Source organism: Arvicanthis niloticus, chromosome 1, assembly GCF_011762505.2.
Source record: "Arvicanthis niloticus isolate mArvNil1 chromosome 1, mArvNil1.pat.X, whole genome shotgun sequence".
NCBI classification, from domain to species: domain Eukaryota; kingdom Metazoa; phylum Chordata; class Mammalia; order Rodentia; family Muridae; genus Arvicanthis; species Arvicanthis niloticus.
In genome coordinates, this window is record NC_047658.1 from 147,677,882 (window position 1) to 147,702,903 (window position 25,022).

At 47.7% G+C, this 25,022-nt stretch overlaps 1 protein-coding gene across 1 annotated transcript in view; it reads right to left on the reverse strand.

The window, feature by feature from the left end:
• Tll2 (tolloid like 2) overlaps positions 1-21,043 on the reverse strand; it is a 110,687-nt gene extending 89,644 nt beyond the window's left edge. Inside the window, exon 1 of the mRNA XM_034516299.2 lies at positions 20,677-21,043. Within this exon, the coding sequence (XP_034372190.1) occupies positions 20,677-20,845 (169 nt within the window). The 5' untranslated portion in view covers positions 20,846-21,043. The remainder of the gene's footprint in view (positions 1-20,676) is intronic.
• Positions 21,044-25,022: the final 3,979 nt, after the last annotated feature.

A 25,022-nucleotide genomic window follows, 5' to 3' on the forward strand; every position in this document is an offset into this window, starting at 1 on the left:
TCTCTTGGCATCTGTTTCTCCCCCTCTTTACCCTCTATCTTGAAGACCCCTGCCAGCCACAACTCCCACGTCTGCTCTGGTGAATTCTTCTTCCACCCGACACACCCCCTTCCTGACTCCATGTGGCTGTAAGAATAAATTGTGTCATCTACTCACCCACAGGTGCTGTACCTGTGCCTGCCAGGCTTCAGGCAGATGAGGCTGGGATCGTGTGGCATGCTAGCATTAGGGTTTTTATGCTTTACAATGATCAATGGAGTCAGCCTATATGTCCATTTCCCCTTTCTTATATTGATATTCCCATATTGATTATGTAGCCTCTTATAAAGCAGAAAACGGAGTTTCAGCAGAGAAAAACATACTGAGGGTCACATAGCCAGCAAGGGGCAGAGCTGACTCCAGTTCTGGTTGCTCTCCAGCCCCATCCCTCCACCTCACAGCCCCCTCAGCATTTAGATCTATCCAGCTTCCCCCACTTTGCAAGATTCTAAATGTCTCGAAGACAGGCTCTGGTTTTATGCATACACATTTCATCTATCAAAGACCACATCCCACACTAAGAATACTGAGCCAGAAGCATGATGTATGGAACAGAGTCACATAGATACCGCCTGTGAGAAACCAGGCACACAACTTAAACTCCTTGAATCTGAGCATCTTCATCTCTCAGATGAGGACAAACAGTGATGTTGCTTCCTTCCAGGGTTGCTGTGAGCATCAGGTGAGGTGGTGTGAACAAGTGTTGAGCACAAAGCCGGTACCTGGACCCACTAAGTAAATGTGATAATATATCTCTGTCCTGTAGACCTTAAAATCCTCAGCAATGTCCACATGAGTAGCAATATATAGTCAGACTGAGTTAGGTGGGACACCCCCCATGCCACCCTCTGGAATGTTGCCCTTCACAAATGCCCAGCCCAGGGTAGACCTTACCCACATCAGCCACAAGAGGGTCCAGGGCAGGCTTTGAGGTAGCACACAATTGGCAAAGAGAGAATGTGATATAATTACCACAGCCCTGTCATAAAGAATAGTCTAGAACCAGACTCTAGATTGTGTAAGAAAACCCTGAAAAATGAGGTCTCACAGATTTGTGGAAAACAAAAGACTCTTCGATGGCTTGTGTGAAACAAATGACTTAGCTAAGTAAGGAAAACTTGAGTTGACTTGGAACTGTGTTCCCCACAACAAAAATAAATGCAAACAAGTAAAACATTAAGAGTATTTCAATAAGATGTAGAAGTCGGAGCCTACAGTCAGGCCTCTGCGCCAATGGTTCTATACCTGGGTTCAACCAACCATGGATCAAAAACAATTTGGAAAAAAAACATTGTGTCTGTACTAAACACATACAGAATGTTTTCCTTCTCATAGTCCCCTAAGCAATAGAGCATAGCAATTATTTAGAAAGCCTTTGCATAATGTCAGGAATTCTATGGGAGGGAGTGCATAGTTCTACACACCAAGTACAACACCATTTAACCTAAGAGACTTGAGTATCTGTGGATTTAAGTCTCCATGGTGAATGCTGGAATCAATCCCCACAGATATCAAGGGAAAACAGTACATCTAAAAAACACAGCCACTGAAATATCACTAAAAGACAGATATGACCCATGAAACCCTTTTATGAGAAAATTCTCCAGGCATGCCCATGACCTCTTCCACTGCCAACTGCCATTTAGCCAGACTGCCATCCATGGACCAGGAGCCATTGAGCCAGACTGTTATTCATGGACCATGAGCCATTGAGCAAGACTGTCATCTATGGACCACGAGCATTGATGGCATCTTGGAGCTTGACAGAAATACATAATCCCAGAGGCCATCCTGGACTTGTTGAGAAAGGACTTACATGCTTAAAAAAAACCACTCAAATAAATTACATACACATTAACCTCTGCATAGCACTAGTAATGGCACAAGAGACTGTCTCCAACACCAATGACCCTGGAGTCACAAGCTCCCTGACATTTCTTCTGTGTCTTTCATGGCTATAATGAAGAAATCAAGCTGGGCAACCCTTGTAAGATGTGGAACTTGAAAATGCAGAGTCATAGAAAGAATCTCAAATGCATTTCCATGAAAATCCCTTCTGCCCTCATCTCCAATTGGCTGACCTTGGTAGAGCTTTACCCTGCAATTCAGGGAGCTGTCACCAGGAGGTACTGTTTGGTAATGGCATCCTGACTCATAAGGTCAGGGCATTTCAGGAAGAGATAATGAATGATCTACAATAAGAAGAACGCTTTTCAGATATAAAAGTTAGAAACTTGGAGCTGGACATGGAGGCTGCACCTGTAATCCTAGTACTCAGGAGGCTAGAAAAGAAGGAGTCCATGCAAGGCCATCCTGGGGCTAGATAACAAGTTCTAGGCTAGCCTAGGCTATGAAGAGAGACCCTGACTCCAAAGTTTAAAAGAAAATAAAGAAGGACAAAAAGGAAGGAGAGAGGGAATCTTTACAAAGCAGCTGAAAGAAATTTGTGTATTCATATGTATGCAGTGTAAGGACATGTTTGTATAAGTGTGTGCATGTGTGTAGGTGATGGGCAAACACAGATAGGTACCTATGTATAGAGGTCAGAGGTCAACATCCGGTATTTTTTTCCATCACTCTCTTCCTCAAATATATTTTTAAAGTTGGTACATGTCAAATGTAGAAATTTTAAAAAAGAGATCAATTTTAAGGGTGTTTCTTCTTTTAAAAATGTTTGGATTTGCTTCACTTATTGTTACTGTCCATGTGTGCATGCTGGAAAGGCACACACACGCCGTGGCATGCACATGGAGACCAGAGGCCAGGTGTGGGATCAGTTCTCTCCTCCCATCTTTATGGGGGCTCTGGGAATGGAACTCGGGCTGTCAGGATTCAGAGTAAACCCTTATATCCGCTGAGTCGTTTCACCAGCCCTAAAAACAAACTTTGTACTACTACTCAGTAAGTGGTCCGTACACTGGTGTTTAGTCCTGGGCTGGGGCAGACACAGCCTTGGTTAGTGATGTTGGCTGATTCCCTGGTGTAACGCTGCTGCCATGGCTGATTTTAGTCACTGAAGGTAAAGTTAGAGGAGTTGAAGAGGGTCTCACAAGCTGATAGGGCAGTATGTACATACTGTATTCTTGCCTGAGGTTATCATGTGTGCCTGCCCCTTGTAGCTATAAAGGAGGAAGACCCCACTATGACAAGGACAAGTCGCTGGGACAGACTCCTGTTCAACATCCTCTGCCCCAGGGTGGGTTCAGCAGAGCGCCTCACCCTGTCTGTTCCTCTCCATCCACAGCAGCACTTGCTCTGTCCCCAGCCAGGCAGAGGGGGACCTCCTTCCACTCTGATGCCATCAGTAGCCTCATTGCTAAAGTGTGGCTCCTTTAGCACCAGACAGTGTATCAAAGGGTGGCACTTCAGCATGGGAACGGAAAATGAACAGAACCTGGCCAGGGGGCACAGTTAAAAGCATGCTGGCCAAAGGAATGATGTTTGCAAAGATGTGACAGACGGCAGCGCTCTGTCAGGGCAGGATCAGAAGTGGTCCCAGCGAAGGAAGGAAAGCTAACTGTACCAGGGGGCACAGCCATTTGGATTCCTGAAGATAGCAGGTCATGAGGTCACAGGAACCAAGAGGTTGTAAAGGGGCAGAGAAGGAGTAGTAGGCATGGTCCATAGCAGAATGGAGATCCAGGGCTGGGCGAGAAGCCAGGGTGCAGAGGTTCTGAGGAGTCCCTCACTTTGGCACCACATGTCATGGTTTGCCACCCCTTCCATGCACACATTCTCCCCCAGGTCCCAGCATAGGGCCTGGCCCTGACCTACATAACTATTTGATAAATGAAAGAATGAATGAATCTCCTAGAAGATCTGAGAGAGGCTATTAGTGAGAAATCAGACCTTTGGCTCAAACTTCAAATTTGAGCCCAATTCTCTGTTCCCACACAGGCCCAGCTTCTGAGACTAAGATTCTGCGTGGACTCAGTAGTCTGCTTTAGATGAGCACCTGGCAAGGCCAAGGACATCCATCCAGACAGGTGTTTAGAGGGGACAGAGTGTAGGAAGGTGTCCTAGAGGTCCCTCACAACCCTTCCCATTAGGGTTTCTTGGAGACTCTGGGATGCTGGAAGTGTTTAATGAAACCAGGTGCCTGACTAAGGGCGTCAGACCCACAGAGCTGGAAGTCTTTGAGCCAGGCAGCAGCCCAGCCAGTCAGAGGAAGACCCCTCTCCAATGCTGTCAGCACCAGCCACCCTGGACAAGCTACACCTCACTAGCTCCCAGATAGCACAGACCTGCACGCCCCTAACCTTCTCAGAGCCTGTTGGCCACATGACTTACCCAGGAACTCTCTCCAAACCCCAGGAAACCTGGCCTCTGCATGGAGGAGCCCTTCAGCAGTGAGCTCACCCCTCCCCACCCCGTCCCCTCCCCTCCACTTCCCTCCTCTCTTCCCCTCCCCTCTCCTGACCAGCCATTTCCTTACTCTCTCATGTACACTTAGAACTTACAGGACTTTTCAAACCCCATCCTGCCTAACCACAAACCTCACACTATGGGGCTACATCTCAGGATGTCTGTACCGGTAAAGATGGCATAGCGCACACTTCCACAACTCACACAGGAAGCTGTTCATGATCCCATATGAGTAACGTTTGCCTTCACTGGCATTCTTTCGCCAGCACATGAGACAGCTGAGCAGCTCCAAGCTGCTGGAGGTCTGGCCCACAATCCACTTGCAATGAGCATCTAAGGAGGATGTTGATGTTCGGAACTCCGAGTCTCAACCAAAGTGATGAAATCAACACCTCCAGAAACAGAGCCGGGGAACACACATTTAAATACAGGCTCTGTTGCACCCTATTCTGATTCACACTCAAGTTTGGGAACCAACAGAGTCAATGGTCTCTAAGCCCCCCGCCCCATATCAATTGTTTGGTTCCCTTCCTGTGTCTTTTAGAGATACTGTGAGATCCGCCTCCAGCTTGGCATTTGTCCATCCATCCCTGTGGCATCTCAAGCAGCGAGGCACCTTGCTATTGTGCACCTGGGGATAAGCCTAGGTTTCTGCAGGAACTAAATATGGGGAGGGGTTCAAACTACTGCCATTCCTCTCAGGAAACTTGCAGAGGTTGGGTGGAGAGGCCAGAGGCAGGAGAATTACAGGGAAATCCTACCCAGAGATGCTTTTAGTTCTGTGAGTTTCCAGTAGAGGGATTTACCAGGTTTGAAGCAATTTTGTGTGAATCTTTGTCAGGGAAGTGTATGTACAAACAAACAGGGAGGAGTTTTTTTAGTAAAAAGTTAATCGGCTTAAAGTGTGCAACTAAATCAGCAAAGCTTACATTAAAGTAACCCACAGAGAAAGGACCCCATGGAAGGAAAAGCTCCAGGAATACAATATGGCCTCTATGTTCTTTTGTAGTTCCCAGCTATAAATATTCATGGGACAGTGTTAATGGGGTCCACAGCTCTATGCAACCACAATAGTTTTTTTGTTTATTCTCAGGACCATGAACTTTGAAACCATGACCCTAAATTTCAGGATTCTGCATTCAAGCGCACTCTGTAGCAAGTGGGTGGGGAGAGATTTGGCTTTCGAGGCCAGGGAGGAAGCAGGCAAGAGTGAATCGTGCCTCCTGGATCTTTGGGTGCAGATTAAAGGGCAGGATCTGTTTAGTATGGGAAGCCTCCTGTCTGCAGAGTCCACAGCTGCTCCTGGAGAAATAGCCTTCTTGAGGGCTGGATGGCTAAGCTATGTGAGCATACGGCAGAGAGGAGTAGGAAACAGCAAATACTTTAATTGGGCAAAATAGATTCATTGTGAGTTTTATATTGAAGTCTTAAGGGGAGAAAAACACAAGTTTGGATCCAGGAACTTCTAACATGGCAAAAATGTAAAAGCCATCTAAACAATGGACTTATTCCTCACTGGAGGAATCCAGGGAGGCAAAGCATTGTATTCCCATCATTCTCTTCTTCATATGAGGGATGACAAGTAGCAGACACACCTGGACCTCTTCTGATTTGCTCTCATCCAGGACAAATGTCCCTCATTGATCTCAACCCTCCTATCCATTGAACCTGAACATGACCTCTTAATCCATCTTGGCACAGAGCCACCTAGGCCCACTGATGCCTGAGAAATAGCATCCCAGTAGACACTAGTCCTCTCCACCCTCCACTGTACCAGGGCCCATTACCTGCTTGTTCCAGTTAAGGATGATGTAGCCACTACCCCCTAAAGTCTGACTCAGGGGTCTGAGTGCACACATCAGAGACCCTGTAGGATCCAAGTGTCCATAGGACTCCTGGGTCGGTCAGGACCTGGGAGAGCGCCTTACACAGCCGGGTCCTATAGAACAACTCCAAGCTGTTGGCATCTCAGAGCAGATGGGCCAAGAGCGTCTGGCTGGAGCCTGTGCTGGTGACTGCATTGCTGGAGGTAGCTATTATGTTCTGCCTTGACTCCTCACCTATAGAGCAGAGTACAGTCACACATACTTCGGTGGCTATGCTACAGCTTGACTCACTGAAATAAAAAAAAAAAAAAAAAACACTAGTCAGCAAACTGAAACTATATAAAATGTACTCAGCAGATTGATGTGGACAGGCTTGTCATAAGCTGCAAGGGTACCTATACTTTAAAGCTCCAGATAGACTTCGTCTTGTGAGCCTTTCCCACGCAACTGGTGACTCCTTAGACACACTGCAAAGAGCTAAATCAGTTAGCAGTGTCTGTCACCAGCCCTGGGGCACTGCACTTTTCCACTCACGGGTTGCTAATGTGTTAAACCTATCGTGATCCCTATAAATGAATAGCAGAAAGATGAGCTTTCTGCTCCGTCCTTTGCCCAGTAGGCCTGCTCCTGTACCTGCCTCCCCCAGTTCCCTTGTCCTCTTTTACTGTGGTTGCTTTAAACCAAGGGTGGTGGTGGGGAACAAAAACACTGCAGACAGTGCCAGGGGTGGGGTTGGGTGGGAGGTCTGGGTATTTCTTCTCTGTTGTGGTGCTCCAGGCCTGGCCTTGGTATCTCATGGGGCTACGCCCCCTCCTATGTGTTCTGACGCCAGTAACATTGTTTCCTCGCTGATTCTTCACCTCAGGGAGAGCTTGCTTGCTTCACTCCTTAAACTCTGTGTCCCTCGCTAGCTCCTTCATTAATATGAAACATGCGCGCTGACCCTGTTTCCCACAGGACATCCTCTGTCACGTAGCTGTTGTGAGAAAGCCTTTTGGTCATTTTTGCAGCTAAGAAAGAAGGGAGCTGAGCAACCCTTTGACCTGGACAACACTCCTCATTACTAGATTCCAGCACGATACGATTTTCTGCCATCTCACCCCCACCACCTCTCACAGTAGAAGCCCGTACGGACTCTGCTCAATAACAGCGGGGAAGATGCAGTTTACATCCTGAAAGCCAGGAGCGTCTCGGATTTTAATGGTGCATCATGTGTGTTTGACTATGGGACCAGGCGCATTTCATAAGTCCTAATCTCTCCACTGTGGAATGATCTTTCATAGAGCCATAAATTACAGGAGCAATTGTGCGTGACTCATTCTGAAGCTGAAGGCCACTGGAGACATAAGCAGTGAGCAGAGCGGAAAGATATACTAGGTGGAGAGAAGAAAAGGCCTGGGGCCTCGCTCCAGCCCCCACTATGACTCCTGATAAGATACTATTCCTCTCCTCCACACCACAGGGTTCTCACTGGGAAAATGAGACATTTAGAATAGACACCCCCAAGGGTTTCTCCCAGCTCCAACATTCCATCAGTCTTGGCCAAACTGCTGGTTAACCTACAGCAATGCCTGTGGCCTGTTATCTTAACTGAACCATCTGCTTAAAAGCTCAGCACATTTGGCTGCCTGTGTCGAAGGCTTTTTTTTTTTTTTTTTTGCTTCTACCAATTTCTTTTTCTGCTTCTACAAGAAAAGAACCTTGGATTTGAGCTCAAGTGCTCTTGACAATAAAACCTCCAGATTCCCAGGTATCTGTGGCCATGTGACTATGTTCCAGCCAATGAGATGGTGCATACATGGCAAATGGGAAACCTCTTCCCAAGGTCTTTATGCCACTTCTCCCTGCCTCTCAAGGCCAGACTGCCAGTGGTGGTCTGGACTCTGGCTGCCATCTTGGACTATGAAGAGAAGGACCTCTCTCAGGGAAAGATGGAGAGGCTTGGCTCCAAGATGGAACTTCCATGAGCCTGGATGGCAGACTCCAAAATCTGATGTGACAAAGAAACAGATGTCCAGCTTTTTCCAGCTGTGGTAACACATTACCTGTCAGCTCCACTCCTCTCCGTTCTCTCGTGTTCTGCTGTTCTGGAGCTGGGAGCTGTAAAATACCCCCTCTCCCATTTGTCACATGGGGAGAGAGGCCTGGATGCCACTGCATAATGGAGGGAGAACCTTTGCACGATGGTAATAAATAAAATCGTACACTGGGATATCCTGTCCTGTTTGTCGCATGACTCTTTATCACATACATGCTGTACACACTACCTGCCCATTAGTCATTTAGTGGGTCATCTCAGTCATCAGATCCACCAGCACGGTATGTCACAGTATCTGTGTTCCAATTATCTGTATCTTCCTTGACCATAGTCAAGGGACAAGCTCAAACATGGTAAGAAAGATGCTCTGAAAGGCATGAAGCCTGAGGCAGATTAGCTTTGGCTCTGTGGGAAACACAAGTACAGACAATATTCTTTCAGTGGCTCTAGTCATTCGTTGGAGGTCTTGAAGCATAAGCCCCAACAATAACAGAGCCAGGTTATCTCCATGAACGTCAACCTCCACAGGCCATAGCCATGCCCTCTCCCAAGAAGTTTGGATTTCAGCCTGTGAGATGCTAGTGGGGAGCCCATGCCTTTCCTAGTATTCCCTTCATGCACCCAGCATCTCTGCTCTCTTCTGAGTTCTCTCTACCTGTTCGTGTCTCCTTTTTCAGATTAACAATGCCTGCTGTGGTTGGAGTCTCTCACCTGAACTATGATAAACAGGTAGACTAACTTGGGTTAGTAACTAGGCACTTAATCTTGACTGATACAGTCATGGGTGGTGGGGGCCAAAGCGGTTTAATAGTATGAAGTGCCTTTTCTGCTTTCTAAGTAAATAAATAATCTCTCCAGAAATGACCTGTGGCAAATATGACAGAGAACAGTTACTTACTCTTTACAAGAACCCACTTAATGTTAAAGGCATTTCTGAGTATTCAAAATCATTTGGGAAAGAAACACAAATCAAATTGTAACTGCAAGTTATATAAAAACAAAAACAAAATGTTTTGCTCAAGCCAGCACTGATCTTCAAAAGCTAGGATACACAGTATCATTCCTATGGGAATGCACGGAAGGGAAGAAGTGTGGCTGTTTGATTCATTTCGCTTTGGCTCTGCTGGGAACTGCACCAGGGCCTTGGGTGTCTGGGCATGTGCTGTACCACTAAGCTATGTCCACAGCCCAGACACCAAGAGCATCCTTACTTCTACCAACTCTATTTATAGGAATTTAGTATAAAGATCTAATTAGCTTAGTGTTGGTTTACACATAGTCCTATCTATTTGGGGAGGAGAGGCAGAAGGATCACAAGTTCAAGACCAGTTTGGGCTACCTAGCGAATTTTGAGGCCTACATAGGCAGCTCGGTGAGACCTTGTCTCAAAATAACAAAATAAGCTGTGGGCAAAGTGTTTCTGTAACATGCCCAAGGCCCTGCCCAAGTTCACTCTCTAGCATGCAGTAAATAAACACCCAGGCACAAGGATGACTCTAGCATCATTGCTTACAAAGGATAAAGAAAACAACTGGGAGCAGGAGTCTGTGTCTCTTACAAAGGAGACTTGTTAAGCAAATGACAATGTATCTATGCAACCAGGAACACAACTTAAATTGATGCTATCTATACAAGTCTGCTTGTTACATAAGCATCTTCGCTGCCACAGACAGAGGTCCATGACACTGAGGAAGTGGAGTAGAAGGTTTGGAGCTACATAGTATATTCAGGAAAGTGGAGCCCCTGTTACAAGCATAGAAAGAGGGTCTGGAAGCAAAGGTGTCCTGCTAGGGGCAGTCTTGTTTAGGATGAAAGATGATGGAACATTTTCAGCCCTTCCTATATGTAATTTCTAAGCCGTCCACCATGATGTGTAACCCAGGAAAAAAGCACTATCTCTCCTTTCCATCTCAAAGATGTCCCAGTGCTTGCTGAACATGTCTCAATAGCCTCATTCTGTTGCTGTGAGGGCCTTTCTGCACATGGAAGCTCAGGACCCTCACAGCAGAGAGCACGATCTTGTCCCTTCCTCTCTCCCTTCCCGATCCCAGGATAATAATGGTCTTCCTCCCCCAGGGTTAGCCTTCCTGGCCAGGTACTTCTTGTTTCTGTAGATCCTAAGCAGGCAGTGTGTGTATCTTCCCTGAAATAATCCGCCACTCAAAAGCAGTCAGTAGCTCCCCATTTCTGTAAGATATGTTTCAAGTTACTCCACTCCACATCCCCTTTTTCCCAAGATTATTTCAATCTTGTCTCCACTGTTCTTCAAAATAAGCCAGGGTAAACCCCCAGCTCCAGCACATCCCAAGCACCCCAAGGCTTCCCCTTGACTTGCATTATTCTCTCCGGAATTCTGCCTGCATCCCAGCTTCTCCAAATCCCACCCATCCTTCCAGTCTAAGCTGGGGGCTTACCACACCCTTCCCAGTAATCCTTTTTTAATTATCCCATGGCGAGTCCCACCTTTTGGATCCCTATGGTATCCTTTTACTAGGTTCTCATTTGACAAATACTACTGACACTATCCAGGCGCTGACACTGTACTGGTGACAGGAAACTGAGGGAGCCTTGCTTTTTTCCTTAGTAGTTTATTGTCTGGTGCATGGATAGTCGTTGAGCAAGTCATCAACGCCAGTAACTCTAATCAGTTCTATTTAGGAAAAAAAAATGCTATATGGAAAAATAAAGGCACTTTATAAATAATGAGCAATCTACAAAAAAAATCCAATATTATATGGGGCTGGGCAGGCGGCATGGAGAAATGTGTAGGCTGAGTCTTAGAGAAGCTTGGGATGCCTGCATGAAGAGCCCTGAGAGGTTGCCAGAAAGACCCTCCCCCAAGGAAGAGTGGCAGGTGATAGGGAGGCGCCTGCAGGAAAGGGCAGGCAGCCACAGAGGGCTCAGAACTAACAACCTTCTCACTCCAAATGCCTGGGAAGTTCTGAACCGTCCTAAACTGGGTCTGATTCTGTAAACGTAGTCAGATGTGAGTTTTAAAAGACCATGCTGCCTGTGGCATGCAAAACAGATTTGGGGAATGTACAAATCCCCAAAGGAGCTGGGGAGAGGGAGGGGACGGCGACGTCAAGGGTGGGGGTGGGGGAGGGGGCTTAGATCAAGTGGGCAGCAGTAGGGAAGGAATGAGGCAGAAAGGCTCAAAGTTGGACCCAGAGCAGGCAGGACTTGGTTTGGGCTACACAGCAAAGTGCAGAAAGTCAATCAATGGCTTGCAACCAGTTTCCCTGCTAAAGCATCCGGGTGGACTCTTGCACCTGTGACCACTTTTGAGCCCAGGGGGAAAGGCAAAGAACTTGATGGAGGACCACTGGCCCCAGGCCTGGAGAAGAGTTTAAGAGCAGGCAGCTTGGCAATTCCATGTGGGAACAGGCTTCAAGGACTCCCATCAGCATCTACCATTAACCCAGGTGGGAGGAAACGGAAGTGTGGTGGGCAAATTGCAGCATGAGGCGGGGAGCTAAATGGCCCAGCTGGCGAAGCAGGCAAACCCAGGCTGAACACCAACACTTGAGTGATCGTGCGGGCGAGTCTGAGACTATCGATTGGCAATTGGCAGGAGCAGTTAGAGGATGGCATGATTACAGATAGGTCGCTAACCAATCAGCAGGAAAGCTGGGCTCCTGTTGCTAGGCTTGCATCCAGGCAGAAGTAGATTGTGAGCAGGCTGAGTGGGTACAAGAAAAAACCTCTTATGCATATCTGCCACCCTCTCCTCACTTCACGGTTAAGAGCCAACGAGCAGTGGAAGTTAACACTTGTCACTTGCTGTGGATCCCAAGAGAACTCTGCGGCCTTGAGAGGGAGAGAGAAGTACACACAAGAAACTCAGCCTGTCACTCACAGGGAAATTCTTAAGGGGAAAGACAATGCAACTGCATAGAAGAGTTACCAAGGACAGCGCACTAAACTCAACGCAGTGATGGCCACATTTAGTCTCCAAACAAACCGTCATGATAGACTTGAATGCCATTCTTATTTCCCAAGGGAGTAAACTGAGGCTCTGAGAGGTTAAGAAATTTGGTCACATCACACAGGTAGTAAGGTCACCATGGACTGCAAGCCACAGTCTGCGTCACACCAACAACAGTGCCTTCAGTGGGATGTTGGCTCCTCCAAACAAGGGCTTCCCTGGGAAACTGGCTCATTTCCATCCTTTCCTTCTTCAGGGGGAACATGGCTGCATCCTTCTCTCTCACCTGACTTTCCACCCATGTTCTGTCCCGGGGCCTTCTAGAAGAGGGATGTGGGGAAGAGGAGACAGACACATTTCAAGATCTTGCACTTATTAGTTGATCTTTACCAACACCTTGTGACCAAGAATATCTTGGGGTCAGAACTCTCTCTCTCTCTCTCTCTCTCTCTCTCTCTCTCTCTCTCTCTCTCTCTCTCTCTCTCTCTCATCTTTATCAAGATCTGAGCCAAGGGAGAAAAAAATCAGGAAAGACGTGCCTATGGTTTCCTGACCACCTTGAGACTGAGTAGAATAGAGGTGTGTTTGTTGCCCACAGGTAGAGGGAGGATCCTGCAGGGATTTGATGTCCTTGTCCCTATGCTAACCAGTTAAATGTTCCAGCCCAGGTTCTTACCTGGGCAGAACCTAGACCATGGCCTGCAACAGCCTAAAAGCCCAGGTCATACCCCAGGGGCTTCCACAGAATCTCCCAGTCTGTGTAGAAAGCCAGCACATGGTACTTTATAAAACATCAGGTATGGCCCGAGCTCAAAGGCAGACCTGCAATGGAGGGTTAGCGCCCTCACTATTCCACTCAGAGCCATTGTAAGGATGAGAAGCCATAATCTGAGGGCTCATGAGGTGACTATTTGACAAGGTCTCTGAGGGAAGATGCACACCACTTTCAGATGTGCCATGGAAGCTAACCTCACTGGTACCTAGACTCTTGGGAAGGTGGAGGTCACAGGAACACAGTCTTGGAGAAGTCAGGAGGAGCCAGGTCCCACTGTTTACCTCTAGACTTGGGACTGGTTTCTCAGATGGCTTTCTGGCAAGCTCTCAGCTTAACACCTTCTTGGGCTTATGAGATTCTCAGCTGACTGCAGTTTTGAGGTAAATCTCCTTAAACATAGAGGGGCTACACACACCAGCATGGCAGGAAAACACGGGTCTTTTAAAATCTTCAACCACTGGGTTTCCTGCCACTCAGAAAGCTTTCTGGGGTTCCGTGAGTGAAAACAGTACAAGCAATAGCAAATGGTCTTGGAAGTAAAACTCTCCCATGTTCCAAGCATTCTCCTAAGAGCTATGTCTATATGAAATCATGTAATCTACCCAGAGACCTTATGTGGTCTATATTTATATAGTGTTTTATTTGTCCAGAGAGCTAAGACGGGTCTTCTCAGAGGTTTTAACTCCGAACTCAGACATTTCCCAGTACAGGTACTCTTGCTTTGTCCTAGCTGTCTCCGGGTCATGGAGACAGTGATCACACGAACAGATCCAATCTGTACAGCTGGAGACAGGACAGGTCATTAGGAAGCCACAACGTTATACAGCTGTGCACATGTACTGAGTGAGGCTCTGCTAAAGTGTGGGCATGGAACACTGCAGGAGAGGGTCCTGGGGTTAGTGGTCAGCCAGAGGCCCATGGCTGACCTCAGAAGCACTATGGAATGATGTGCCCACTTGGCTTCCATCCAGAGGCATCATCCTTCAGAGCCAATCATGTCCAGCCTGGGTGGCAGTCTTCAAGGGACAGTCTAGCAAGCTCTTAGATCTTTAACACCCATGCCAGGGTGCTGCAGAGCCAAGGTTATTTGCATTATCACTCCCTGACCCCTGTGCTGAGCAGAGGAAAAAAGGATGTCCCCAGGAAAGGGCATGCAAAGCCCATCAGGGTGGGTCCCAGTAATGTAAGACCTGGGAGCCTATCTCTGCTGTTTCACAGTGCAGATTTCTTTCTACTGAATCCATAGAGATAGTGCTGAAAACCAATGGCGTGTCAAAAAGGCCAAGCCTGAAACTCAGTTTCCCCCATGTGCAAAGTAGCAGCCACCATATTGCACGTCTCCTCTGGTGATGAGACTGAGGGGGACAGGATGGTGTTTCTTATTATGCTTGGGCTCCCAGAGCAGACTCATCTTGGGGAGAGGAGTCTGACAGGCTCCCCCATTGTAATCTCCCCCTTTCCCAGACACTGCTTATCCAGCAAAAGTCTTGGCCATTGTTGAGAGCCCTGGATTCCAGTTGGCATTTGATGCTACATGAACAGCATCTGCTTGCCTGAGCAGATGTAAAAGCTAAGCACTGAGCCGATTGGCTGACCCTTACACAGAAGTCAAGCTAGTGGCTCTCCTCCCTAGACATATGTCCTTCTCTTGGTCTTTGTTTACTTTATTTTTATTGAAATATAGTGAATGTGGCATAAAACTTACCCTTCACTAGCTTTCATACTTCTTTAAAATTTAATTGTTTTTATTTTTGTGTGTGTAGGCATTTTGCCTGCATGTACGTCTGTACACTTTTTGTTTGCCTGGTGCCCACAGAAGCTAGAAGAGGCATCAGATGCCCTGAACTGGAGTTTTAGATGGTTGGGAGCCACCATTTTGGTCCTGGAAATCAAACACTAGTCCTGTGGAAGAGCAGCCCTGCTCTTGGCTGCAGAGCCATCTCTCCAGCCCCAACCCCTCTTTACTTTTGAGACACTGTTTAACAATAGTGAATCCCCAACTCTGATTATGCAAATATGAGACCGCTTATTATTGCAAGCATTTCCACAAGTGCAAAGGATTTCTGAGCACCTGCTCCATCCTCTGATGACATAGATGCCAAGCAATGGGTACCCCCTGGTGCTAGAAACAGGGCTCAGAAACTGATGAAATGACTACCACTTAGTCCCTGTGGCAATCCTGAAAGCTGGATGAGTTCTTGGCAACTGAGAAAACAGGGTGAGGGAGGTTCAGTAACTCCTCACACTCGCATAGCCTTGCAAAAGGGCAGACAGGTGGACCAGATGCTGCTCCTGTGTGGAGACTGGCAAGGCATTTAACGTACAAGGCCTTAGAGAAATTTAATTCCATTAAATCAACCATCTGCCCACCAGCAAGGACCTTATAGGACAGGAGAGGATATAAAGGAAGACATAAAAATGCCAGCTGCTCTCACCAAGGTCTGAGTCTTAGGAGACTCATAAGGGACAGAAAGACAAAACTTCCAGGAGAGACCACTTGACCCTACTGTCCCCTGCCTCCTCTCCTGAAAGTCTTAGGTAAGGGCTGCTGCATGACCCAGACTGAGGGAAAACATATAGTTCCTTTAGCCATGAACCCAACCCACCTAAGGCCAGCATCCTTCCTACCTCCCTCATTCAGCAGATACTGACAAACATCACAGTGAGCTGGATGCCACTCCCAGTACCAGGCACAAAGACTGAGGCCCAGAGATCAGAAAGTTGAATGTTCTGACCTTACATGAGGACCTGGAGGGCTGCTGACAGTAGCCAGTAAGGTGACCCAGTAAGGTCTCTGGGTGAACCTTCAAAAAGACCTCATTGGTAAGATGGGTGGTAATGAACACCTTTAATCCCAGCACTCAGGAAGCAGAGGTGATGTGTCTCTGAGTTTGAGGCCAGCCTGGTCTACAGGGTAAGTTCCAGGCCAGTCTGGTCTACAGGGCAAGTTCCAGGACAGCCTGGGCTACATAAGATAACTTGAAGCAAATGAGAGGGTAGGGTGAGGTCTAAACTCTAGACAGAAGTGAGATTTGAAATCGCGGGCGGGGGCCAAGGATAGCCCAAGTTGAGTGATGAGCCATTTGTCACACTGCAGCTCTCCCTTTGGCTCCTGAGCCATCAACAACTCCACACATCACATCTGAATCCAGCACTCACAGCTGTCCTATGCCTTTGGCATTTGCCAAGCCACTAGCTAAATAGTAAGCAGGTGTCAGCAGGCTGGCAGTCAGTTCCTGCGGATTTACACAGGCTGCCCGAGCAGCTCTGCATCAGGAAAGCCTCATGCAGGCCGTTTTGGTGACCTGAGTCCCAAACTCTCCAAATCAACCCTGGGAAGCTGCATGTGTCCACTGCCTGTCCCCAGTTTCCTACTTTAGAACCTCGCCTAAACCTAGAGGACCCAGTTAATGCCCCCAAGAGCATGGCAGGTCAGTTTTGCAAATCTGGTTGCAACACTTCCTCATCTACCTGCTTTTCCAGGTTATTTTTTTTTTTTTTTTACAACTATCCCATTGGTAAAAGGGAGTCATGCTCCAGCTGGGGCAAGAGGCTGGTCATCATGCTGGGTGTGAGGATCGGAAGTGATCAGCAAACCCCCATCCAGTCCTCTTAGATACATCGAGAATCCAGTTGCTGCGCTGGGAGGAAGAACCAACAACAAAGCCACATGGGGAGACGACCATCTCCAACAATCCAATGAAAGGGCAGGCTGTGGGTAGACACAAGAGTCAGTTGGGGAGCCAGCAGGTGGATTGCAATGCCTCATTGTCTGTCATCCTGCAGGTCTTTCTAGCTGACAGACACACACCACCCTACCTGTTCTTAATCCACTAAGGTTCAATTATAATGGTGTGCCAGTCGGGCTGGGCTGTTGTATACTAAATTAGGCGTGAGTGGCAAGCAGGTGTAAACAACAAAGGGCTACAAACTTTGGATTCACTTCAGTCTTCCATTCTCTGGATAGATGATTCTAGGAGGTACTAGGAAGTGACTAAGAGGCCCTGGAGGGTTCAAAGCTCACCACCTAGAACAGCTATCTGAATCTCACTCGCCTCATTGAATTCTTCCTTCCCCGCCTTACACTCCAAGCTTCTCCCCTGCTGTTCCTTGGTTCACCCTCCAAATTCTCAGTATACACGCAGGCAGGTCCTTGTTTGTGGCCCTGCTCCTGGTTACATTATAAGGCAAAAGATGTCTCTACCACCTCCATTTTGCAGATACAGAAAGTGATGTGTAGGTAAACAGTACCATGTGTTACCAGCCAAATAGACAGGAGGGGCAGGGATGGAATGTGGAGCCAGCCCCTGGCTTCACTCAGCCGAGGACGAAAGGATGAGGGCAGGCAGACGGAGAATACAGCCAGCATGGAGATGCAGAAAATGTCTGAGTTCTTGCATAGTGCCTGCCTATGTGGGCAGTATCTAAGGGAAAAGCCAGTAATAGACCTATGGACCAACAAACACTGTGCCCAGAAGCCCATGGCTGGCATGCCAGGAAGGTTCCCACTCCCCCATCATCTGACTTAGTAACCACCCTCTTTGCAGAGTCAACTGTTAGTAAATTTAGAATCGATGGTTTAAAGCGTCATCCAAAGCTTCAGTCATGAAGATGTTCTTTCAACACATCTCTGAAAAATCTGTTTATAATGTACCCAACGATAGACATATTTTTCTTTCTATGGACTCTAATCTGTCATAAATCATTCCTGTCCACAAATGAGGACACAGAGACACAGGGAGAGCAAGGGACTCGCCCCAGGCCATACAGCTTATACATAGGAGAGTAGGTGGGAGTTGTTAATGGTCGTTAATGGCAAAGTGGTAGAAACATTAAACAGAATGTGGTGAGATGGTAAATCTACCACTGGGAAGGGTTGCAGCACATACTGTAGTCTATATCACTTTGATGGTTAGGCTGGAACAAAAGTCACAGAAACACAAAACACCGAACAGGGAGGAGGTAGGGGACTCAGTCTAAGTCCCTACATGGTGTCATGTGGGTTCAGGGTAAGACAGGTGACACATTAAAAGAGGAGTTTCTTGGTTAGCAAGATGTCATCATAGGCAAAGGCACCTGCTGCCAAGCCCTGTCTCCTGAGTTCAATCCCAGGACCACACAGGAGAGAACCAACTTCTGAAAGGCATCCTCTGATCTCCACGTGCATGCTGTGGTGGTACACCAGTGCACCCCACCCAGACATAAAATAAATGAAAAAAATGTAATTTAAAAATGTTTAATAAGTGAGAAGCTCCCCAGACCTGTCAGTTTGGAGTCCAAACAAATTCAATATGTTCATTCTATAGGGGGGGAGAAAACACAGCCTAGAGCAGACAAAACTTGTCCACTGATGGGTAGGGAATAGAGCCAGGATGCTCCCCTCCGCATAGAGGAATGGAGCCCCACACAGGGAAGGGACAGATGGAAAATAGTTTATATGTGATGCTCTGAAGCAGGGGCCAGGAGCTGGCCTTCTGACCAGAGCTTCTAGGGAGTTAGGGGTTCCCTGGGATAAAGGCCCTTTCTGAAGGTAAGCATTAAACATGCTACCAAGAAGTGCAGTTCCCCCTAGTGGGGAAGCTGTCTTTCCACTAAGACTTTGGCAAAGCCCCTCTTGCTTTTTGGCCTTCCTTAAGGGTGCTCCCCACATGACAGAATTCGGAGGAGGACCGGCAGCCTGAGTTGTGCTCTTGCTGCAGGTCTCCTTTGCCATCGATCTCTTCCGACTGCACCAGGTTAGTCCAGGGAGAGGCCCGGGGTGGGAGTTGGGGGCTGCAAGGCTCCAAGGATGGCTGCAGAGGATGCACTAAAAGCAGCTGGACCACACTCATGCTTCTTACTTTCCAGCCCTGCCTGCCCATTCCATCCAGTCTATCAACAGCCAGAACATTCGTGTCTTTGTTCCTGACATTTTCTCTAAAATCACTGGACAGCCAATAGGCGAACTTGCCTCGGGGTTGTCCTTGGAGGCTCAGACCAGGTGAGAACTCGCAGTTAGATCTGCATCTTTCCCTCTGGGTCTGCAACATCTAGACTAGCATTCTACATACATGAGGCACCCAGCCCGTTCCTCAAACCAATCTCCCTCCTGGCCCCACTGGCTCCCTACTCCCTCCCAGAGGTGGCAGGTGGATCCGACAGGTGTGACTCTCGTTCCTGACCGCCTCTAAGTTACTTCAAGCTTCGTTGCTCTCCTTTTAGGACCAGGCCACCATTCTAACGGTGCTCAGACCATCCTGGCTGGATATCACAGTCAAGTCATGGTGCCTTCATTTATCCGGAAATCAACACCCTTTCTATTTCCCACCCAGGGCCTCATATATAGGTGGATTCTTCAAGCATCTTTCCCGTGGTTAAGATCAAGTTCCACACACCCAGCTTGACCTTCAACATACACAGGCCCCTCTGGTCTCAAGAACACCTGAGGCCTTCCTAGGAACCTCATCTTCTCCAGACAATATGCACTGTGAAGTAACTCCAGCCTACATACTAGAGCCACCTCAGTAATGGTAAAAATAAGGACAACACCCTACTTGATTCCAATGGCAAGAAACTCCCACAGGAGCCCTCCTATTTTTCTTCCAATTTAGAGATAGGAATCTGAGGCTGGGAGAGGTCTCTATGAACTGAGAGAATGAAATGCATTGGCCCAGACCTGGTAGGCCACTGTGCCCAGAAGAACCACTCTGACCACCTCAAGTATCCTCAAGGCCTCTCTCTTGCCTCCTACCCCTTATTTTTGTCCACTGGAAGTAAAACAGGTTGGGCAATGAACAAAAGAAAACACTGCTGGCTGGCTCTGGGCCACCAATCCAGGAGCAGCCTCAAGGTGGTCTGAGTCCTGCACCTCCCTGGGTCCCAGCTAGTAACTGCTCCTGACTTCGGATACACTTGGGTCCTTGGGGGATAGACACTTAGGAACCCTTGCTGCGATGCTTCATCACCACCATCTACCTCACACACATCCCAAACAGGGTTGGTAGCTGGAGGGAAGCAGGCCCGGTAGCTGGGCAAAGGTTTGTGCTCAGAGGCTGGTGTGCTCCGTGCTGTCCTGCGGTGCAGCTTCCTGGTGGAATTAGAGCACCTGCTGACTTCCATCTCAACCAGGTGCTGAGGAGACGGCAGGGGGTAGGGATGGAGGTGGGGGGAGGCTGGAGCAATTCAAGTCGTGGGTGTTTGCCCTAGGGGACTCTTCCTTCTGCCTCCCGTGAAGCTTTTCTGTCTGTCTTCTCATCTCTTCCCAAGAGTAACTACAGATCTTGGGAAACTTCGCGGGAAACTTCCAACTGCTGTGAACTCCGATGAAGCCAGCTACTCTGAAGCCAGCTACTCTATCCGAGCCTGGAGCGCCGCGCCCAGCCAGGCTCGACTCCTGCAGTGTGTGGAGGTAGCGGGTGCCTAGAAGCTGACAGGCGACCTGAGCCCACTGTGACCCACACAGGCTTTGCTTGCTACATCCGCCAGGATTCCCTATGGGACCGCTCCTGCGGCCGCCACCCAATGTGCACTGCTAACCTGGGACCAGGATGTCCTGGACTTAGAGGAGTATTAAAGCAGTTTCCCGCAGACATCGTCCTCCCTCTCCCGTGAGAGCCCCGGACATCTCCCAGGAGCGGAGTGGCCTGCCTTGCCCACCACTCATTTGCATTTCAAAGGCAAACTTCTGCCCGACTTGCCCGGAGACTGGGACAGCGGTGGTACCTACCAGCTTTGCAGGGGTCGTGGTAATGCAGCTGCTGCTCCATGCCCTCCTCGCCTTCAAAGGCTCCGTAGTCCAAGGCGACATTCGAGTGGTCCCCAGTCACTTCTGCACCGCGGGGGAGTGGTAGCAGCAACAGTAGCACCAGGGTGCCAAGAACGGCCGCCTGGGCCATAGTGGCAAGGGGTCGGCGGGACCCGAGGGACTTAACGTGCACAGAAAGCTCAGATCCAGCGAGACACCACGTACAGGGTCGGTTGCGGTGGCTGCTGCTTGGCTGCTAGGCACCGTTAGGGTACGGAGCGAGCCCAGTAAGGTGTTCCTGTCCGGCCTGGACACCCGGGAAGCCGCTGCTCAACGCGACTTGCCCAGAGGCCAAGGCTGCGGTGGTTGTGATTGTGTTGGCGGCGGCAGCGGTAGGAATAGTGGCCGCTCCGCCCCTCTCCACCAGGGCTGGACCACACGCCCTCTCCAAGGGCCCCGGACAGCCAATCACTTATGCGCCCAAGGCGAGGCCCCTCCTCTTCACTGCACCTCCGTAACTTCGGAGGAACCCAAGCAAATCGAAGATGCTGACAAGTGCTGCCCCCCCCCCCCCCCGGGCGCGCGCCCACCTCGCTGAATAGAATCTTGTTTTGACTCTGTCATGCTGGCAACACTGCTCCTCAACACTGAGACTAAGCTTCGCGCCCTACCTCATTCTTGTAACTCATTTCACAACTCCCAAATGCACGCGTGGCAGGACGCAGGAGGGCCAGCAGCTTGGTGTGAGCAGTCCTGTACACCTCGCTGTCAACTTCGTGCTTTCGAGACTCGCTACTCTGCTGAATGTAGTGTGTCTTACTTGCCTCACAAAGGAAGGAAAAACTCAAAAAACAAAAAACAAAAACAAAACAAAACAAACAAACAAACAAACAAAAACAAAAAACAAAAAAAAAAAAACGAGGAGCAGGGTTCTCTCCACTCTTTCAACAGCCCCGGTCGTACCAGCACAGGTGCATGCCGCAGCATCCACCAGCCCCTAAGTTGTGAGTGGAAGTCGTAAGGAAGGATAACAATGACCTTACCCTTCAGTAAAACTGTCCCAGTCTGGGATGCTTTTGGTAGTCAAAAACTCACAAATGAATAGCACTATTATTTAAAATTACAGACATACCAAGCAAACCTTGCTGTTAGTTTGATAAAATAAAAACGAGTGATTCTTTAAACCTGGTTATTTTTGTGCCAGTGAAAAACATGCACCCAAATTATTTGGGGGGGGGGGGGAGGATAATCAGACGTTATTTGAAACTCGCTTATGTGATGTACTTTCAATGTAGAAACTGTCAGAAACAATCCACTTTGACACACACTATTACTGTGAGGATTTTCAAGGATCTTTTTATACAGGTAAATTGCCCTAATCAAGCATTATAGAACATCAGTGTGCTGTGAAGATTTGTGAGCGTATCACATCCAGATTTTTTTTTTAAATTTAACTGCAAGAAGATGAACTACATTTCTCTTTGAGGCTTGTTACCACATGGTTTCATAGCTGCTAAATGACAAAGCAGTTAACGGGTCCAAAGCTGGGCTTTACACCAGGCTCCAAGTGTCTCACACTATCATCATCTGCCTCATCTGTTAAGTAGAAAAACAAATCTTTCAAACAGGGACAGGTAATGATTACCCAAAGGAAGAATGCTACATGAAGTATTTTATTTGGTTCTGAATCTCACCTAAAAATGGAGGACTGATCTTGTCTGAGGCTGTCATCAAATGAACACAGAAGTCATAGCCAGGTTGGGCAAGATCTGCTAGAGTTGGCAGGTGAGAGGAGGGGACTTAAGGGGAAGAGCTGGCACCAAATGGCAAGGAAGGCCAAGTGGCCACTAAAATAGACCCTAGGTGTAGGAGCTTGAATGGCATTTCTGCCTGACATCTGGAAGGAGTCAAACTCAACGCCAGAGTTCACTATATGCACCCCAGTGAAGGTCACCACCTGTCAGTAGATAAGTCCACAAAATCGACATCTAAAGGGCTAACAAACTTCTGTGACACTTCCAGGCTTCCAGATGGCCCTATGAAAGCAGCCAGTTGGCTTCCTCATTAACAGAGAATTCTGGAAAACAGACATTAGAGACTGGTCTTTGGCATGCACAGAAGCTGGAGTTTTTATTGCCCCTAATCACCACCTGGTGGGTTAGCTGCCAGTCTTTTCATCAATTCCCTTCATCCAAATATTTTGAAGACCCATGCTTGTAGATAAGCAAGCTGCTCAGCTTTGTGCCAGGCTTGTTTGATGTCTCTCTGGCTGCTGACCAATAGGTTAAGCAGCAAATGCTGGGACTGTCAGGAAGTTCAGATGGGAATGACCGACCAGGATGTCCAATACCTGGATCACTTCTACGGCTCCATTAAACCATTATACACACTAGTCTCATAGCAAGCTAGTATGGGTTTAAATTTTTTCCCCTTTTTTGAGACAGGATTTCTATGTAGTTCTGGCTGTCCTGAAACATGCTATGTATACCAGCTCGCTGGCTTCAGATTCAGAGATCCTCCTGCCTCTGCTTCCCAACTGCTGGGAGTAAAGGCACACACCACCACACTTGCTTTCCACTTTTGAGACAGGCTCTTGCCAAGTTGAGCTCAAACTTGTGGTAATCCTCCTGTCTCAGCTTCTAAGTGATGGGATTATAGGCCTGTATCCTTCTGTTCTGCGCAACTAAACTAAAAAGTGTATTTCAAATCTAAATCCAGGGTTGATTGGAGAGATGGCTCATCAGTCAAGAGCGCTGATGGCTCTTCCAGAGGACTTTGGTTTAATGCCCAGCTCCACCACCATCTGGAACTCCTTGGGCACCAGGCACACACACAAGTAGTAGAGGCATACGTGTAGGCAAAACACTTTTACATAAAAAAAAAAATCTAAATCTCATGGGAAAAGTGGAGGTCAATTTGGAACAGGCTTTACGACCTCAAACTCTTGAACTTAGTACTACTTTCTATGCTTGTATGTGTTACCTCTTCAGCGTTGTTGGCCCCATGGAAAACCTCTAAGTGGTCTTTTAAAGTCTGTGTCCTGTCCAGCTGTGTTATCTTCATTCCTTTGCCCGAATGCATCAGATTTTGCAGCTGCTCAGACTCCTGCAGATTTACATTTAGTCTCCTTTACTGTCCTACCTAGGCCAATTTCCCACTCCCAACCTTACCTTCAGAACAGGCAATGAACCTTGGAATAATGTTAGGTACTCTGCTGGCTCCTTCCTTCCTTTACCACTGAGGTGATGCGCTGAGTTCTCTGAAGAAGGTATTTAATTACTGTTAGAACTATGTCTCTAAGACCATCTTAGCTCAAGGTGGCATCCTAGGCCCTCCATCACCTCAAAGCTTCTTCCTTTAGCCTTCATGTATCCTGGACTCTTAAAGGCTCAAGTCCTACGCTTGCTGCCTTCAACATCTGCAATCATCCTGACAGGGTCTTGCCTCTTCCCACCCACTCTTCCGAGAACACTTGGGTGGGTGGCCCACACGTCTGCAGCCTCGTTACACAGCCACATCTACGGAGCTGAAGCTCTTTGGGTCTCCCCTACTAAAGCTAACTTCAGTTGCCCTGACTAAACCAAGCCAACCAGAATCAACTTTATCTCCTTAGACTCTACTTTCCCAGAACTTCATGGTTAGTCCTGTAGGAATAATGAGTTGCACTGAGCCACTGTGAGCTAACAAAAATCAGCCAGTTACAATGACCCCACAAGTCTTTTTTTAAAAAAAAGAAAAAAAAAAAACTTGAAAAACCCTGTTCATAGCAAACTTTGAAAGTGAAAATCATTTAAAACAAGTAGTTCAAGTAATATACAGACCCTGCTTGGCTGAATTAGGCCTGTTTGTTATAAATTAAGCTAAGTAGTTCACTTTACTCTGAAATCAAGAAGCTAGGTATGTAAAAGCAGGCTTCCTTCTATGGCATAGAATCTATGCCTAGTTTTCCAATCAGACAAGATCTGAAGTCAGCCAAGTCTACACTAAGCAACCTAAATGGCTGACAGTGGTTCAAAGCTTATGTATAAAGAGAAGTCAGAAGAGTCGGGGAAAGAACAGTGTTTAAAAAGAAATCTTATTCACGACATTCTTCTTTCACTTTCCTGTACATTGTTTTTTGAAAATACAAAAAGAGACAGATAAGGAAATTAACTCTGAAATATTAAACTCTGCATTTCAGGAGTCAGCAACCTTTGTTCTGCTGGCCACTTCTATGGAGGATCACAACAGGGCATGCCCTAGAGTTCTGTTGCATTGCTCTGTAATACCTGAGTTTTCACAGACCGTATGAGTCTTCAACATAAACTTAAGTCTTATTTGACCCCTGA